The sequence below is a fragment of the Gorilla gorilla genome, chromosome X (assembly GCF_029281585.2).
Source record: "Gorilla gorilla gorilla isolate KB3781 chromosome X, NHGRI_mGorGor1-v2.1_pri, whole genome shotgun sequence".
Taxonomy (NCBI): Eukaryota; Metazoa; Chordata; class Mammalia; order Primates; family Hominidae; genus Gorilla; species Gorilla gorilla.
This window is the reverse complement of record NC_073247.2, coordinates 27,166,591-27,183,495: the sequence shown is the minus strand read 5'-3', so window position 1 is coordinate 27,183,495 and position 16,905 is coordinate 27,166,591. Positions and strand designations below refer to the sequence as shown.

The 16,905-nt window shown below is 44.1% G+C and overlaps 1 protein-coding gene across 10 annotated transcripts in view; it reads left to right on the top strand.

Moving 5' to 3' along the window:
* The window catches only part of CTPS2 (CTP synthase 2), a 124,531-nt gene that overhangs the window by 9,933 nt on the left and 97,693 nt on the right, over window positions 1–16,905 (top strand). For 9 of the 10 annotated variants that reach the window (XM_063703088.1, XM_055376653.2, XM_063703090.1 and 6 more), the window contains 7 exons: window positions 109–313; window positions 3,946–4,116; window positions 4,697–4,797; window positions 9,554–9,670; window positions 9,817–9,900; window positions 11,425–11,505; window positions 13,454–13,605. In XM_063703088.1, the coding sequence (XP_063559158.1) occupies window positions 148–313; window positions 3,946–4,116; window positions 4,697–4,797; window positions 9,554–9,670; window positions 9,817–9,900; window positions 11,425–11,505; window positions 13,454–13,605 (872 nt within the window). In that variant the 5' untranslated portion in view covers window positions 109–147. The remainder of the gene's footprint in view (window positions 1–108; window positions 314–3,945; window positions 4,117–4,696; window positions 4,798–9,553; window positions 9,671–9,816; window positions 9,901–11,424; window positions 11,506–13,453; window positions 13,606–16,905) is intronic. The other variant, XM_055376661.2, reaches the window with a different exon arrangement.

Below are 16,905 nucleotides of genomic sequence, written 5' to 3'. Positions count from 1 at the left end.
AGACTATATCTAAAAAAAAAAAAAAAATTAATTCTGGTTGAATGCACTGTCTGCTTTACTAGTTTTAAATATTTCTCTTTCCTTATCCATAATTTTATTGCCTTTCAGATTATATCTGGGTGTTGGCACCCAGCCACTATTCTGCCAATGAAGTACATCCTGGTCACGGGTGGGGTCATCTCAGGCATTGGTAAAGGGATCATTGCCAGCAGCATTGGAACAATTCTAAAATCATGTGGACTCCGAGTTACTGCCATAAAAATCGACCCCTATATTAACATTGATGCTGGCACTTTTTCACCTTATGAACACGGTACGAAAGTGAACCACTTCCCCCTTATAGCACTAGGCTCAACTGCATTCTCTCTTCCATTTTGGGTAATTTCTTTAGGATGTAGTTCCAGATTTAGAGTGACTAGATCGTATGCTATGAATATGTGAATTTTCTCATGGTCATTGATACATTGTTCATACCTCTGATGACATTCCAAATTAATCATCCCTTTTGGAAACATTGTACCTTTTGCACTACAGATTCTGTTTTATTTTTATCATAAAGGTAGTGTGTTTCTCTTAACATTTCCCACTGCCTGGAGTAACTATTATTAATGGTGACATTTTGATGTATGAGTATATTTGATTTATTTTTAAAATGGCATTAGCCCTTACATGCTATTTTTAAAAAACTTTTTATAAGGCCCAATGCGGTGGCTCACGCCTGTAATCCCAGCCCTTTGGGAGGCCGAGGCAGGTGGATCACGAGGTCAGAAGATCGAGACCATCCTGGCTAACACGGTGAAACCCTGTCTCTACTAAAAATACAAAACATTAGCTGGGCGTGGTGGCACGTGTCTGTAGTCCCATCTACTCAGGAGGCTGAGACAGGAGAATTACTTGAACCTGGCAGGCGGAGGTTGCAGTGAGCCAAGATCGAGCCATTGCACTCCAGCCTGGGCGACAGAGTGAGACTCTGTCTCAAAACAAACAAACAAACAAACAAACAAAAAACAACAACAAAAAACAACCCCCCAAAAACCTTTTTATATACAAGCAAAAAAGTGCGTAAATCATAAGTGTACAGTTGGATGAATTTTCATTAAATGAACACACTGTGTAACCAGCCCCTGATCAAGAAACAGAAATGTTCATGTCCTGCCGGGCGTGGTGGCTCACGCCTGTAATCCTAGCACTTTGGGAGGCTGAGGCGGGCGGATCACGAGGTCAGGAGATCGAGACCGTCCTGGCTAACATGGTGAAACCCCGTCTCTACTAAAAATACAAAAATTAGCCGGGCGCGGTGGTGAGCGCCTGTAGTCCCAGCTACTTGGGAGGCTAAGGTGGGAGAATGGCGTGAACCTGGGAGGCGGAACTTGCAGTGAGCCGAGATTGCGCCACTGCACTCCAGCCTGGGTGACAGAGTGAGACTCCATCTCAAAAAAAAAAAAAAAAAAAAGTTTGTGTCCCTTGTTGCTATCCTGTCTTCCTGTTTCTGTTTTTTGAGACAGGGTCTCACTCTATCGCCCAGGCTGGAGTGCAGTGGCCAAGATCTCGGCTCAATGCAACCTCCACCTCCTGTGCTCAAGTGATCCTCCTGCGTCAGTCCCCTGGGTAGCTGGGATTACAGGTGTGCACCACCACGCCTGGCTAATTTATGTATTTTTTTATAGGGCTGGGATTTCGCCATGTTACTCAGGCTGGTCTCGACCTCCTGGGCTCAAGCAATCCTCCTACCTCGGCCTCCCAAAGTGGTGGGATTACAGGCATGAGCCACTGCACCAGGCCTTGAATATTTTGTTTTAAACTTTACTAACCTGAGAATAAAACAAACAAAAAGAGGGTATCTTATTGTTTTAATTTAGAGTTCTTTGATCTTGATTTTGTTTGTGAATGACTTATTCAAGTCTGTGGTAGATTGTATTTTTGCTTCAAAATGTTACCCACCATCCCTCTGTGGAGTACATTTCCCTGCCCTTTGACCTTGGAGTTTGGCCACGTAGGATAGTTAACTTGTCCTGGTTTGTTTGGAACGTTCCTGATTTTAAAACAGAAAGTCCTGTGTCCTGGGAGCCCTCTTAGTCCTGGGCAAACCAAGCAGGTTGGTCACTCTATTTGGCCATGTGATTTATTTTGTCCTATGGGATGTTAGGGAATATTAACATATGCCTTGTTGAAGCAGAAAATGTCAAATGCATCTGTGTGGTTTGGTTCAGTCTGTCTTGTGCTTCTGCCCTCTACCATGAGAACAGCCTGGTTTTCAGAGATTTCTCGTTCAGTCTGGGTCCTGGAATGAGAAGACACAAAGAATAGACTCACAAGTGCCTCACAGCCCCCATGTAACATGAGGGAGAAATAAATAAATGTTTTGTAAGTTGCAGAGATTTTGGGGTTGTTTGTTGTGTGGCACCATTGACTAATGCCATGTGTTACACCAAATTTTCTTTGGATTTTTTTTTAAATGATTTTTTTTTTTTTTTTGAGACAGAGTCTCACTCTGTCGCCCAGGCTGGAGTGCAGTGGTGCGACCTCGGCTCACTGCAACCTCCGCCTCCCAGGTTCAAGTGATTCTCCTACCCAGCCTGGCAAACATGGCGAAACTCTGTCTCTATTTAAAAAAATAATAGGCCGGGCACGGTGGCTCATGCCTGTAATCCCAGCATTTTGGGAGGCCGAAGCAGGTGGATCACGAGGTCAGGAGATGGAGACCATCCTGGCCAACATGGTAAAACCCTGTCTGTGCTAAAAATACAAAAAAATTAGCTGGGCGTGGTGGTGCACACCTGTAATCCCAGCTACTCAGGAGGCTGAGGCAGGAGAATTGCTTGAACCAGGGAGTCAGAGGTTGCAGTGAGCCGAGATCGCACCACTGCACTCCATCCTGGCGATAGAGCGAGACCCTGTCTCAAAATAATAATAATAATAAAGGTAATACAAAGATTAGCCAGGCGTGGTGGTACATGTCTGTAATCCCAGCTACTTGGGAAGCTGAGACATGAGAATTGCTTGGATCCAGGAGGCGGAGGTTGCAGTGAGCTGAGATCACGCCACTGCACTCCAGCCTGGTTGACAGCGAAACTCTGTCTCAAAAAAAAAAAAACATTGAAGAAAAAAACTGAAAAAAAAAGTGTTGTGATATCAATTTGCTTTTTTCCTTAAAATTAATTTTCTAGACCACAGTTATGTACCTTAGAATGGATAAATAAATTAGGATATAAAAGGCTTCTGATTAAATTTGTAAGTTAATCAACCTTTTTTCCTGTGGACATCTAACAGTAGGAATAAATGATAGTTCCCTTAATAGGGGAAAGGTTCAATTCTTACAAGGTGGCTTTAGAAATATACGACTCTCAGTCCATGCCCTGAAGTGACAATAGAGATCTACAGACGTGTCTAGTAGTTAAAGTGGGTGCTCCTCGTGTGACGAAGTCTGCACCTGTCTTTTATGACAGTGCATTGTACACGTAGCTTATGGCACACACAGGCTTTTTCCCTCACTTTCACCAAGTTGCCTTATGGGTTAGCTGTGGCCTTGCTTTGTCATCTACTGTCTAATTATGGCTTTAATCAAGATGAGAATCAAGTAAAAGTTTTCTTATCGCAGTTCCAGAGTCCAGGATACTGATGCTTTGAAGTAAAATGCTGTTTGTTTCTAAAATTTCTGTTTTCATGTCTTTTTTATGTGGCATATGTTGAGTTTGGAAAAGCTAAATCTTGAAGACAGAATTTTAGTAGATTAAAAAAAAACCACAATAGAATACTATAAATAGAATTTTCTGATGCATTTTCTTGGATATAATTGAATTGTTAATATCTCCACCAAAAAGGAGATGGTGATAGAATATGGCTTAGAAATACATCTTTTACCAGCTTTTTAACAAAAATATGTCCATCTTTGAAAAATCTACTGGAAGCAAAGTTTTGATTTTTCCATTGCCTTTTTAATCCTAGGTGAAGTCTTCGTCTTAAATGATGGTGGAGAAGTTGATTTAGACCTTGGAAATTATGAAAGATTTTTGGATATTAATCTTTATAAAGACAACAATATCACCACAGGGAAGATATATCAGCATGTGATCAATAAAGAGAGGCGTGGTGATTACCTGGGGAAAACAGTGCAAGGTATTATATTCCACAGACATTATGGAGCCCTGTGTGCTGAATATCTTTGTGCTGCTCAAAAGTAGAACTGAGGGCCAGGCACGGTGGCTCACGCCTGTAATCCCAGCACTTTGGGAGGCTGAGGCCAGTGGATCACCTGAGGTCAGGAGTTCGAGACCAGCCTGACCAACATGGTGAAACCCCATCTCTACTAAAAATACAAAAATTAGCCAGGCATGGTGGCGCATGCCTGTAATCCCAGCTATTCGGGAGGCTGAGGCAGGAGAATTGCTCGAACCCAGGAGGCAGAGATTGCAGTGAGCCGAAATCGTGCCACTGCACTCCAGCCTGGGCGACAGAGTGAGACTCCATCTTAAAAAACAAAACAAAACCAAAAAAACCAAGTAGAACTGAAAATGTCACAATCCCTGCGCTCTACAAGTTCTAATTCTTTTAAAATTGTTGCGTTTTTTTCTTTTCATTTTCCAAAAATATGTCAGGGTAACTTGCCAGGTGACTTTCAGGTGATTGGGGAGGGCTAAAGCACATTCTTTTCTCATGAGCATGGAATAAACTTTTGTATTAATACTTCTTTCTACAGTTGTCCCTCACATTACTGATGCTGTCCAGGAGTGGGTTATGAATCAAGCCAAGGTGCCGGTGGATGGTAATAAGGAAGAGCCCCAAATATGCGTTATTGAGGCAAGCATAGAACTTTCTTTATAAAATTATATCCTGCTGGGTCTTTGAGCATCTGATCTTCATTTATTTGACAAATACTTACACACGCCCTCCTGAGTGCTGGACACTGGGCTAGGAGGTGGGGTCACAGCAAGAAACAACATAGATGGCTTCTGTCTTTGTGGTCACAAGTGAGTGGGCAAGATTGGCATTAGACAGACAATCACACATACTCCTGGGTGGACGTGCAGTGATCTGCTTGTGGAGATGGATCAGCTGCTGATAAAGTCAATGTGAGGGCCTCTTCTGTGCCAGGGCCTGGGATGGGCACAGTCTCTGCCCTTGGGGAGCTTGCAGACAACCCTGTCTACACACAACAGACTGCATTCTAGTGCATACTATTTGAAAAGTATTTCCGAAGTGCTTTGGAAGTGTAAAGAGACACTGGGTTAGGGAAGTCAGATGGTAGAGGTGATAAGTGATTAGTATCAGCCGTTTAAAGAAAGAAGCTAGTGGCTGCGTGAGGTGGCTCATGCCTGCAATTCAGGCATTTTCAGATGCCAGGGTGGGAGGATTGCTTGAGTCCATGAGTTTGAGACAGCCTGGGCAACATGGCGAAAACCCGTCTCTACAGAAACTACAAAGATTAGCTAGGCATGGTGGTACGCACCTGTAGTCCCAGCTACTTGAGAAGGTGAGATGGGAGGATCTTTTGAGCCCGGGAGGTTGAGGCTGCAGAGAGCCGTGATTGCACCAGCACTTCAGCCTGGGTGATGGAGCCAGACCCTGTCTTAATTAAAAAAAAAAAAAAAAAAGTCGTATTTGAACTTGCCACTTGTTTACTTCCTTCACCTTGTTCCCTTCCTCTCCACGTGCAGAATGACAATAACATCCATATCCTCCTCCTCTAAATGTCAGTTGGCTTAATTGCCCGGCGAAAGAGCAGAATAATGACCAATTTGGTTCTTAGAGTCAGGCTGCCTCAGTTTGTATTTCTGCAGTGACCCCTGAGCCATGTATAGCTCAGTGATTAAGAGTCTGGAGGCAAACTGTCTGGGTTTGTAGCCTAGCAAGGTCACTTATGGGGAGGAGGGGGTGACCTTGGGCAAGTTTGCTCAACCTCTCTGTGCCTCTTTAACTCATTTAACTCATTTGTAACTCATTGTTTTGAGGATTAAATAAGTCTCTAAGTGCTTAGAATGGTGTCACAGATATAGTAAGTGCTTAAAAATTATTAGCTAGTATTAAGATGCCTGTATGACTTTTGGAAAATTCTCATAGTTTCAACGTCCTCATTTGTAATAATGTGGTAATAATATAATATTGTAATAATAAGATAATAACAGGATTGTTTGGGGATTAAATGCAATGTATCAGAGCACTTTGCAATGTCTGGCATTTAGGAAGTGCTCAGTAAACGTAAGTTAGCTATTATTATTGTCATCAATGTAAGTGTTAGCAGATATCATGATATGTAGAAGATCCATTTTGTTAATAGTAGAACTGATAAAGTTACTGGTTATTTATTTTTTATAGATAGGGTCTGGCTATGTTGCCTCGGGCTGGAGTGCAGTAGCTATCCACAGGTGCAATCAAAGCCCACTGCAGCCTCAAACTTCTGGGCTCAACCAATCATCTTGCCTCAGCCTCCCAAGTAGCTGGGACTACAGTGTACCACCACTATGCCTGGCAAATTTTTAATTTTATTTCTTATTCTACCCTTGAATTGACTTGTCTTCACAATGATTAATTTAGCACTTAATATGTACTAGCCCTGATGAGGATGTGAAGTTGAGTGTGATCTGACTCCTGCTCTCCAGGAGCTCATTGGCTGGATTTTAAATTTCATGGAAACAGGGAAACTGACAAACAGAACCCCTTCTCCGTCATAACCCTGATATTTATATTTGCTTATTGGATACTAGTGGTCAACCATCCTCTTTGGTTGATTGTAAGTTGTGTTCAACAGTTGTGTCTGTGCACCATTTAAGCTTTTGAAGAAGGACTGCCAAAGCTGATTGTTAGTTTTAATCATAGAGGAGCTGTTGAAATGTCTTCAAAGCCATTTTTATGAGTGAGACCTCAACTTCTCAGACCACTGGAGCTGACAGGTTTTATTTATATTAGTACGAGTTATCTTGGCATGAACCTAAAATAATTTATGCTTGTCTTAAAGGAATAACAGTTTTCTTTCTTTCTTCTTGTTTATTTTCCAAAAAAGAAGACTCAGCCAAGCGTGGTGGTGCAGGTCTGTAGTCCCAGCTACTTGGGAGGCTGAGGCAGGAGGATCACTTATACCCAGGAGTTTGAGGCCACAGTGAGCCATGATCTCACCACTGCACTCCAGCCTGGGTGGCAGAGCGAGACCCTGTCTCTAAAAAAAATTTAAAAAGGGCCGGGTGTGGTGGCTCACGCCTGTAATCCCAGCACTTTGGGAGGCTGAGGCGGGTGGATCACGAGGTCAGGAGATCGACGCCATCCTGGCTAACACGGTGAAACCCCGTCTCTACTAAAAATATAAAAAATTAGCCGGGCGTGGTGGTGGGCGCCTATAGTCCCAGCTACTCAGGAGGCTGAGGCAGGAGAATGGCGTGAACCCGCGGGGCGGAGCTTGCAGTGAGCCGACATCGCGCCATTGCACTCCAGCCTGGGCAACAGAGAGAGACTCCATCTCAAAAATAAATAAATAAATAAATAAATAAATAAATAAATAAATATAAAAAAAGAAAAAGAAAAAAGACTTTCATTAAAGACAAAGGCAAAAACAACTTTGCACATCTCATAAATTTGCTGCTGCTTCCATTTCAGCATAAAGTATTGTTATGGGTGATATTTTCCCTTTTATTTGGGGCAACAGTTAACTTCAAACTATTCCAGTAGTAATATTGAAGGTTTCTGAACACGATAATGATGGTGACCTAGAGGTATGGTAATGGGAACTTCTGAATTAGCAGGGAGACTGTAGTACCACTGCTGACCACGTGAGGGCAGAAGCTGATAATGTTTGAAGTTGGCCTCCTTTTGGCATTCACTATTATTGACCCCCCAGAGAATCCCCATCAAAACACAGGATGGAAGCATACGGTTTAGTTTAAGTGCAGACCTCTGTTTTTCCTTAGAAAAAATAAATGATTTTCAAAAATTAGATTTTGGTGCCTTGTATTTAGTGGGTACTTACACTCACTTCACCCCTGCCAAGTTCCTGATTGCATGTGATGTTTTCATTTCATTGAGTTGTTGTTGTTTTTTAAAGAGACAGTGTCTTACTCTGTTCCCTAGGCTGGAGTGCAGTAGTATGATCATGACTCACTGCAGCCTGGGCTTCTCCAGGCTCAAGCAATCCTCCCACCTCAGCCTCCTGAGGACCATAGGCGCCGTGCCGCCACGCCCAGCTAATTTTTTATGTTTTTGTGGAGGCAAGGTCTCACTTTGTTGCCCATGCTGGTCTCAAACTCCTGCGCTCAAATGATACACCTGCCTCCCAAAGTGTTGGGATTACAGGCGTGAGCCACTGCACCCAGCCCTGGCTTTGGTTCTGCTGTAATTTTGGTAACAGGTACTAGAACACTGTTCCTTAGGGCTTATATTGAATTTCAGGACCTTTCTGTCCTGGCCCGACTACTAAACTAAACCTCCAGTGCTGCATGCAGGGTACTGGGCTCATGCCCTCATGGGGCTTACAGTCTAGTGGGGTAGAGAGCCAGGAAACAAAGACGGAAATGAAATAGAGGCAACTTGTGCTGAATTCCTAGGATGGGTACAGTGCTGTGACAAGGGCTAGTGGGATATAGGCTGCTTTAGGTGGGGGGTCAGAGTCTGCCCTCCATGGGGGGTCAGAGTCTGCCCTCCAAGGAGGGTCAGAGTCCGCCCTCCAAGGAGGATGCATCTCTCTTGGACTGGAGAATAAAGAGGTTGCTGTAGATGAAGAAGGAGGGTAGGAGGGCTTAAAGAGCAGGAAGGAAGAGCATGGAGTACCCAAGAGGCCAGCGGGGAGGGGACCAGATGGCATTGGAGACTCAGTGCAAGGGCCAGGTCCTGAGAGCCTTTTGTTGGCTGCATTAAGGAGATTTGATGCTAGTTTTTTGTTTTTGTTTTTGTTTTGAGATGGAGTCTCGCTCTGTCGCCCAGGCTGGAGTGCAATGGTGTGATCTCGACTCACTGCAACCTCTGCCTCCTGGGTTCAAGCGATTCTCCTGCCTCAGCCTCCCGAGTAGCTGGGACTACAGGTGTGCGCCACCACGTCCAGCTAATTTTTGTATTTTTAGTAGAGACAGGGTTTCACCATGTTGGCCAGGATGGTCCTGATCTCCTGACCTGTGATCCGCCTGCCTTGGCCTCCCAAAGTGCTGGGATTACAAGCATGAGCCACTGCACCCGGCCTCATTGTTAGTTTTAATGAAGCAATGGGCTACTGAAGAGTATACACGTGGAGAAATCTTTTTTGAAGTTTTATTTTTTATTTTTATATTTTTTCAGAGAAAGGGTCTTGCTCTGTCATCTAGGCTGGAATGCAGTGGGATGATCATGACTCACTGCAGCCTTGACCTCCTGGGCTCAAGTGATTCTCCTGCCTTGGCCTCCCAAAGCGCTGGGATCATAGGTGTGAGCCGCCACACCCAGCCACAATTTAGTGATTTTGAACATATTTATAAACCTCTGTGTAACCATCAAACTTTAGTTCTCATGCTCGGTTTATTAAGAACTCTTTTTATTAGCTTGTGTACTGTGGGAGATGTGTGGTCATTTGTGTCTTTTTTTGTTTGTTTTCCATTCCCAGCTGGGGGGCACCATTGGAGACATCGAAGGAATGCCGTTTGTGGAAGCGTTTAGACAATTCCAGTTTAAGGCGAAAAGAGAGAATTTCTGTAATATCCACGTTAGCCTTGTCCCACAGGTGGGCTTTCCAGATAAGTATGTGGACAGCAACTTTGATAAGTTTTCCTATGATATTCTATGTGTGCTGCATTTGAAAGTGGGGCACCATTAATCATCCATAGGAGCTAGTGTCCAGTGTGCTGACGGGACCCCATTTTTTTTCAGCTCAGTGCTACCGGAGAACAAAAAACCAAACCCACCCAAAACAGCGTCCGCGCGCTGAGGGGATTAGGCCTGTCTCCAGATCTGGTGAGTTGAGGACAGTGGGTAAGTCTATCCTGAAGGTCTCCGGGAGCAGGCCCTTCACTTCTTTTTTTTTTTTTTTTATTTGAGACGGAGTCTTGCTCTGTCACCCAGGCTGGAGTGCAGTGGTGCAGTCTTGGCTCATTGCAACCTCCGCCTCCTGGGTTCAAGCGATTCTCCTGTCTCAGCCTCCAGAGTATCTGGACTACAGGCACATGCCACCACACCTGGATAATTTTGGTATTTTTAGTAGAGACAGAGTTTTGTCATGTTGGCTAGGCTGGTCTTGAATTCCTGACCTCAGGAGATCCGCCCGCCTCGGCCTCCCAAAGTGCTTGGGATTACAGCCAAGAGCCACCATGCCTGGCTGCCCTTCACTTCTTTATCTTTATCATCATCTAAGTCCTTTCTCATTCTCAAACGGCTCCTGTGACAATGAGGTTTTTCTATCTGGGAGCCGGAAAAGGCTTATTCCCTTAGCCTCAAGTGTTGCTTCAATCTGTTCTTCCCTAGGCTCTCATTTGATGGGCCACATTGATAGTTGGGCAAGTGTGATGTCCTGTCATTTATATGATTCCTGGATTCTTTAGAATGAAGGTGAAACCTTGGGATTTTCCTGTGACCCTGCTATCAATGATAACCCTGTGATGGGTTATCACTGCTCTTTTTTTCTTTTTGAGACGGGGTCTGGCTCTGTTGCCCAGGCTGGAGTGCAGTGGTGTGATCTTGGCTCACTGCAACCTCTGCCTCCTGGGCTGAAGTGATTCTCCCACCTCAGCCTCTTGAGTAGCTGATACTAGAGGTGCACGCTACCACAGCGCACTAATTTTTGTGTGGTGTATGTGTGTGTGTGTGTGTGTGTTTGTAGAGACAGGGTTTTGCTATGTTACTGAGGCTGGTCTCGAACTCCTGGGTTCAACCAATCCTCCTGCCTTGGCCTCCTAAAGTGCTGGGATTGCACCACGCCCAGTCCATTGCTCTTATTTTTAGTCTAAACAGTGATGTGTCCTTATAGCAGGTGATCCAGTCATCACCAGTAGTCTCTGTCAGAGGTTGACAAATAACAGCCCACAACTTGCTTGCCTGTTTTTGTAAATAAAGTTTTTATTGGCATGCAGTCACACCCATTCATTTACATATTGTCTGTAGCTGCTTTCACACTGCACCTCAATTGAGGATCAGGACAGTGACTGTGTCACCTGCAAACCTAAAATATTTCCCATCTGGCCCTTTTCCTTTTGAGAAAAAGTTTGTTAACCCCGATCTAGCTCTTTTCTTGTAGTTAATGAAGCAACACTTGTGAGCCTGGACTCTGTTCACCAGAGACGTCTCGATGTTTCGAGTTCTTACTGATACACTTATGCTGAATTTGATTATACTTATATTAGTGCTCAGACCAATTTCTAATAGTCCAGTGGAATGTCCAAAGTGAACAAGTACATACTTGGCCAAGTTTCTTGTAAAAAGAAATGAATGTGGCATCCTGCTGAAAGTGAATCCTGTTTGCTGAAGCATAACTGGCTTTGACAGATTGTCTGCCGAAGTTCAACGCCCATTGAGATGGCCGTGAAGGAGAAGATTTCTATGTTTTGTCACGTGAACCCTGAACAGGTTGGTACTGCTCTTTAGATTTTATTGTCTGGCAGGCACTTCTGCTGATGCCAGTGTTTTGTGCCTCTTCAATGATCATATTACTTTTCACGGCATTTATGCAAGCACTGGGGAACCCTGATCCAACCATGATTCCCTAGCCCTTAAGTGAGATAGGATGCATGTTTCTTTGCATGATCACTCAACTTATGTCACAAAACCAGGGTGAGCTTTATTTCTTTTCTTGAGACAGAGTGTCACTCTGTCACCCAGGCTGGAGTGCAGTGGCATGATCTCAGCTCGCCGCAACTTCTGCCTCCTGGGTTCAAGCAATTCTCTTATTTTAGCCTCCTGAGCAGCTGAGATTATAGGCATGCGCCACCACGCCTGGCTAATTTTTTTGTATTTTTAGTAGAGATGGGGTTTCGCCATGTTGGCCAGGCTGGTCTCGAACTCCTGACCTCAGATGATCCGCCCGCCTCAGCCTCCCATAGTGCTGGGATTACAGGCGTGAGCCATCGTGCCCAGTACCAGGGTGGGCGTTTAACTCACAGTCAAACCTCTAGAGAGAGAACCACATGAAGCCTGCTTATCATCTCTTTATCTTGTGTTTCCTTCTGGAACACTTACTGCTTTCACTCATTTCTCCTCTCTACCTGTGGCAGCTTAAGTCACCCCAAACACACGAGCACGTTGACATTCGCACTAGCTCTTCTGACTCCATCAGTGGGCTCAGTTGCCTTCATTGGTACAGAAACTGTACTGTGATTTGGGCTTAGGTTCTCTGCTCTGTAGGGCTTTCCACCTTGGTATTCTGATAATTCGCTTTTCTTTTTTCTTTCCTTCTCTTATCTCTGTCTCTTGATTCCAATAAGCCTTGGTTATAAGGGATTGGAGTTGCCTATAGTTTAAAGAGAGTGATATAAATAGTGCTCAGGAAAAGGGTGAGATTTGGCAGAAATCTTTTCTTCAGATTATAACTCTGGGTTCTCTGAAGTCTAAAAACGATCAAATTGAATTTTGGCATCTTGGAAAATAGTCTGATGGAGAGCCCCCTGCCTGATGCCTCAGAGTCATTGCCGAAGTCTGAACTACTTTGAAAAATGTGATGGCAGATTGAAGGGACACTTCTGCATCTGTATGTTGGTATGTTGTCATGCCATTTTGTTTACATCCAATCTTTTTTTTTTTTTTTTTGAGACAGAGTTTCACTATTGTCACCCAGGCTGGAATGCAGTGGTGCACTCTTGGCTCAGTGCAACCTCTGCCTCCTGGGTTCAAGCGATTCTCCTGCCTCAGCCTCCTGAGTAGCTGGGATTATAGGTGTGTGTCACCATGCCTGGCTAATTTTTGTATTTTTAGTAGAGATAGGGTTTCACCATGTTGGCCAGGCTGGTCTTGAACTCCTGACCTCAGATGATCCGCCTGCCTCAGCCTCCAAAAGTGCTGGAATTACAGGTGTGAGCCACCACACCTGACCTGTCCAATCATTTTGTGTACACTTCTTTTTTTTTTTTTTTGAGATACAGTCTTGCTCTGTCACCCAGGCTGGTATGCAATGCTGCGATCTCGACTCACTGCAACCTCCGCCTCCTGGGTTCCAGCGATTCTCCTGCGTCAGCCTCTTGAGTTGCTGGGATTATAGGCGCATGTCACCACGCCCAGCTAATTTTTGTATTTTTAATACAGGTGGGGTTTCACCATGTTGGTCAGGCTGGTCTCGAACTCCTGACATCAGGTGATCTGCCCGCCTCGGCCTCCCATAGTGCTGGGATTAGTTTTCTAATTAAATGAAGCTAACCTTGTGCAAATTCTGATGCTAGCTTTGGTTGCTGGGTTTTTGTGTGTGCGTGCGTGTGTGTGTATCAGTGTAAATAAACTGCCAGTCTCTGCTGAATTTTGTCTCATTCTTGTGGTGGCATATTTGAGTAGATCCATCTAAGTATGGTGATTTCTCATCGTCACTTAGGTCATATGTATCCATGATGTTTCTTCCACATATCGAGTTCCTGTGCTTTTGGAGGAACAAGGCATTGTGAAATATTTTAAGGAGAGATTGCACCTGCCCATTGGTGATTCTGCAAGTAATTTGCTTTTTAAGTGGAGAAATATGGCTGACAGGTAAGCGAAAGGAATTACTTGTATAATCTTTAATAATTTTTGAGTTTGCGGGTAGAACTAACACCTACTTGAAAGGGTAAGCGTGTGTATTTGGCATTTTGCATGTGCACATTTTGGTCTGGATATGTCTAAGGATGGAGCATACTGTTACGGTGCTTTGCTGTATTATCTGAAGATTTCTGGAGCCGTTGATTTTGTTATACATAAACCAAAGTGAATTAAAGGAATTCGAATTCTGGAAGGAATTTTTTTTAACTCTGGAAGGATTTTGATTTATTTGATTTATTTGCTAGTTCATTTTTTAGTTTCTGAATATTTTAAATGTTTTTTTTTTTTTTTTTCTTTTTTGAGAGTCTCGCTCTGTCACCCAGGCAGGAGTGCAGTGGCACGATCTCGGCTCACTGCAACCTCCACCTCCTGGGCTCAAGTCATCCTCCCACTTCAGCCTCCTGAGTAGCTGAGACTAGAGGCACACACCACCACACCCGGCTAATATATATATATATATTTTTTGTAGAGACGGGATTTTTCTATGTTACCCACGCTGGTCTTGAACTCCTGGGCTCAAGTGATCTGCCCACCTTGGCCTCCCAAAGTGCTGGGATTATAGGCATGAGCCACCATGCCTGGCCTTAAACAGTTTTAAACGTCGCAGGTTTTTTGTTTTGTTTTGTTTTGCTTGTTTTTAAGATTTGGCTAACTTTTCCTAAAGAAAATCATTTTGGATGGGAACTTTTGGCTATGCTATTTTTGTTTCATCCTGCATTCATTAACTGTTCAGCATAATTATTAAAACTCCTGATGGATTCTAACTTTCAGACAACCATATTAATTTAAGCAAAGTTTCTCTATTTTGAAGTTATATGAAAATTAAGCTGTGTGCAGTGGCACTTACCTGTAGTCTCAGCTACTTGGAAGGCTGAGGTGAGAGGATCACTTGAGCCCAGGAGTTGGAGGCCAGCCTGAGCAACATAGCGAGACCCTGTATCTTAAAAAAAAAAAAAAGGGAAATTAAGTCCCTGTCACTTGTTTTCTTTCTCTTTTTTTGAGACGAAGTGTCACTGTGTCGCCCAGGCTGGAGTGCAGTGGTGCGATCTTGGCTCACTACAACCTCTGCCTCCTGGGTTCACGCCATTCTCCTGCCTCAGCCTCCTGAGTAGCTGGGACTACAGGCGCCCGCCACCATGCCCAGCTAATTTTTTGTATTTTTAGTAGAGACGGGGGTTTCACCATGTTTGCCAGGCTGGTCTCGAACTTCTGACCTCAGGCAATTCACCTGCCTAGGCCTCCCAAAGTGCTGGGATTACAGGTGTGAGCCACCGCGCCCGGCCCTGTTTTCTTTTACTAAATGTAGTTGAGATGGGACTTCTTGGGCAGCTTAGGTGAGCGCCAGTAGGTGCAGCTGTTACATATGTAGGTTCTGGACTCAGATCCTGGCTTCTTCTCTTACCAGCTGTGTGAGTTTGGGTGATTACTTAACCTATCTAGGCTTTTTTTCCCTTCTGTATATAATAAGGGGATACCAGTGCCTACCTAGTGGCAATTATGAGAGGAAACCTTAAAGACTTAACATTGAGTCACGTACTATAATAAGTATCGGTTGCTGATGTTGGTAACCATAATTAAAATGATGGTGACAAAATTACTGACCCTTGGTAGATGACTAATCAGATTGAGGCTCTCTTGCTCTTTCATTTACAATTTTAAAAAATGCTTTAGATTTTCTGGGGCAAGTGGAATCAGGAAGGAAGAGCAGTTTCTGAGCTTAGATTCTCTAAAACCCTTGCTCTCTAGAGTGCTTAAAGTGCCAGTCATTTCACAGGAATTTTCTAAGTAGCTTGGGGCTGATACACTTTAAGCACTAGAAGTTTTAATATTTTAACTCTTTTTATTGGAAATAGCTCTAAATTATACTCTATGCGTTTATGCTTTTTTTCTTTCTTTTTTTTTTTTTTTTTTTTGACACAGGGTGTTGCTCTGTTGCCCAGGCTGGAGTGCAGTGGTGCAATCTCAGCTCACTGCAGCCTCGACCTCCTGGGCTCAAGCGATCCTCCTGCCTCACCGTCCCCAGTAGCTGGGACCACAGGTGCGCTACACCACGGCCAACTAATTTTTGTATTTTTAGTAGAGACGGGGTTTTGCCATCTTGCTCAAGTGATCTTCCTGCCTCGGCCTCCCAAAGTGTTGGGATTACAGGAATGAGCCATGTGCCTGGCGCTTCTGTGCTTTTTAAAGCCACATGTTTGGTCTTTGTATTAGCTTCCTGGGGGCTGCCATAACAATGACCACTAACTGGGCAGCTTAAAAAAACACAACAGGAATTTATTCTCTCACAGTCCTGGAGGTCAGAAGTGCAAAATCAATGCATCCACAGGTTTGGTTCCTTCTAGAGGCTCTGCAGGAGATTCTCTGCCACACCCCTTCTCCTGGCTTCTGGTGGCTGCCAGCAATCAGTGGTGTTCCTTGGCTTGTGGCCACATCACTCCAATCTTATCTTCCATCTTTTATTTCCTTATTTATTTATTTTTTTTTGAGATGGAGTCTCACTCTGTCACCCAGGCTGGAGTGCAGTGGTGCAACCAGGGCTTAATGCAACCTTGAACTTCTGGGCTCAAGTGATCCTCCTGCCGCAGCCTCCCAGGTAGCTGGGACTACAGGTGCATGCCACCATGCTTGGCTAATTTTTGTGTTTTTTATAGAGACAGGGTTTCACCATGTTGCCCAGCCTGGTCTCAAACTCCTGAGCTCAAGCAATCCACCCGCTTTAGCCTCCTAACGTGTTGGGATTAAAGGCGTGAGCCACGATGCCCAGCCTTTGGCCTCCAGGCCTCCATCTTCATATCACCTTCTCACTTGTGTCTTCTTCCCTTCTCTTTTCTGTAAGGATGCTTGTCATTGGATGTAAGGCAGGCCCTAATCCAGGATGATCTCATCTGGAGAGCCTTACTTATGTCTGCAAAGACCCTTTTTCCAAACAAGGTCACATTCACAGGTTTTGGGGACAAATTTCTTTGGGGGGCCACCATTCAACTCACTACAGCCTTTTTTATTTTTAATTTTTATGGGTACATAGTAGGTGTATATATTTGTAGGGTACATGAGATATTTGGTTTACGCATATAATGCATTATAATCACATCAGGGTAAGTGGAGTATCCATCACCTCAAGCCTTTATCCTTTCTTTGCAATACAAACAATCCGAGTATACTCTTTTATTTATTTAAGAATGCACAATAAATTGTTGACAATTTTCAAGCAAGGAGATATTGTGCATGGGTGCCTCTGCAGCACTGGGCCTC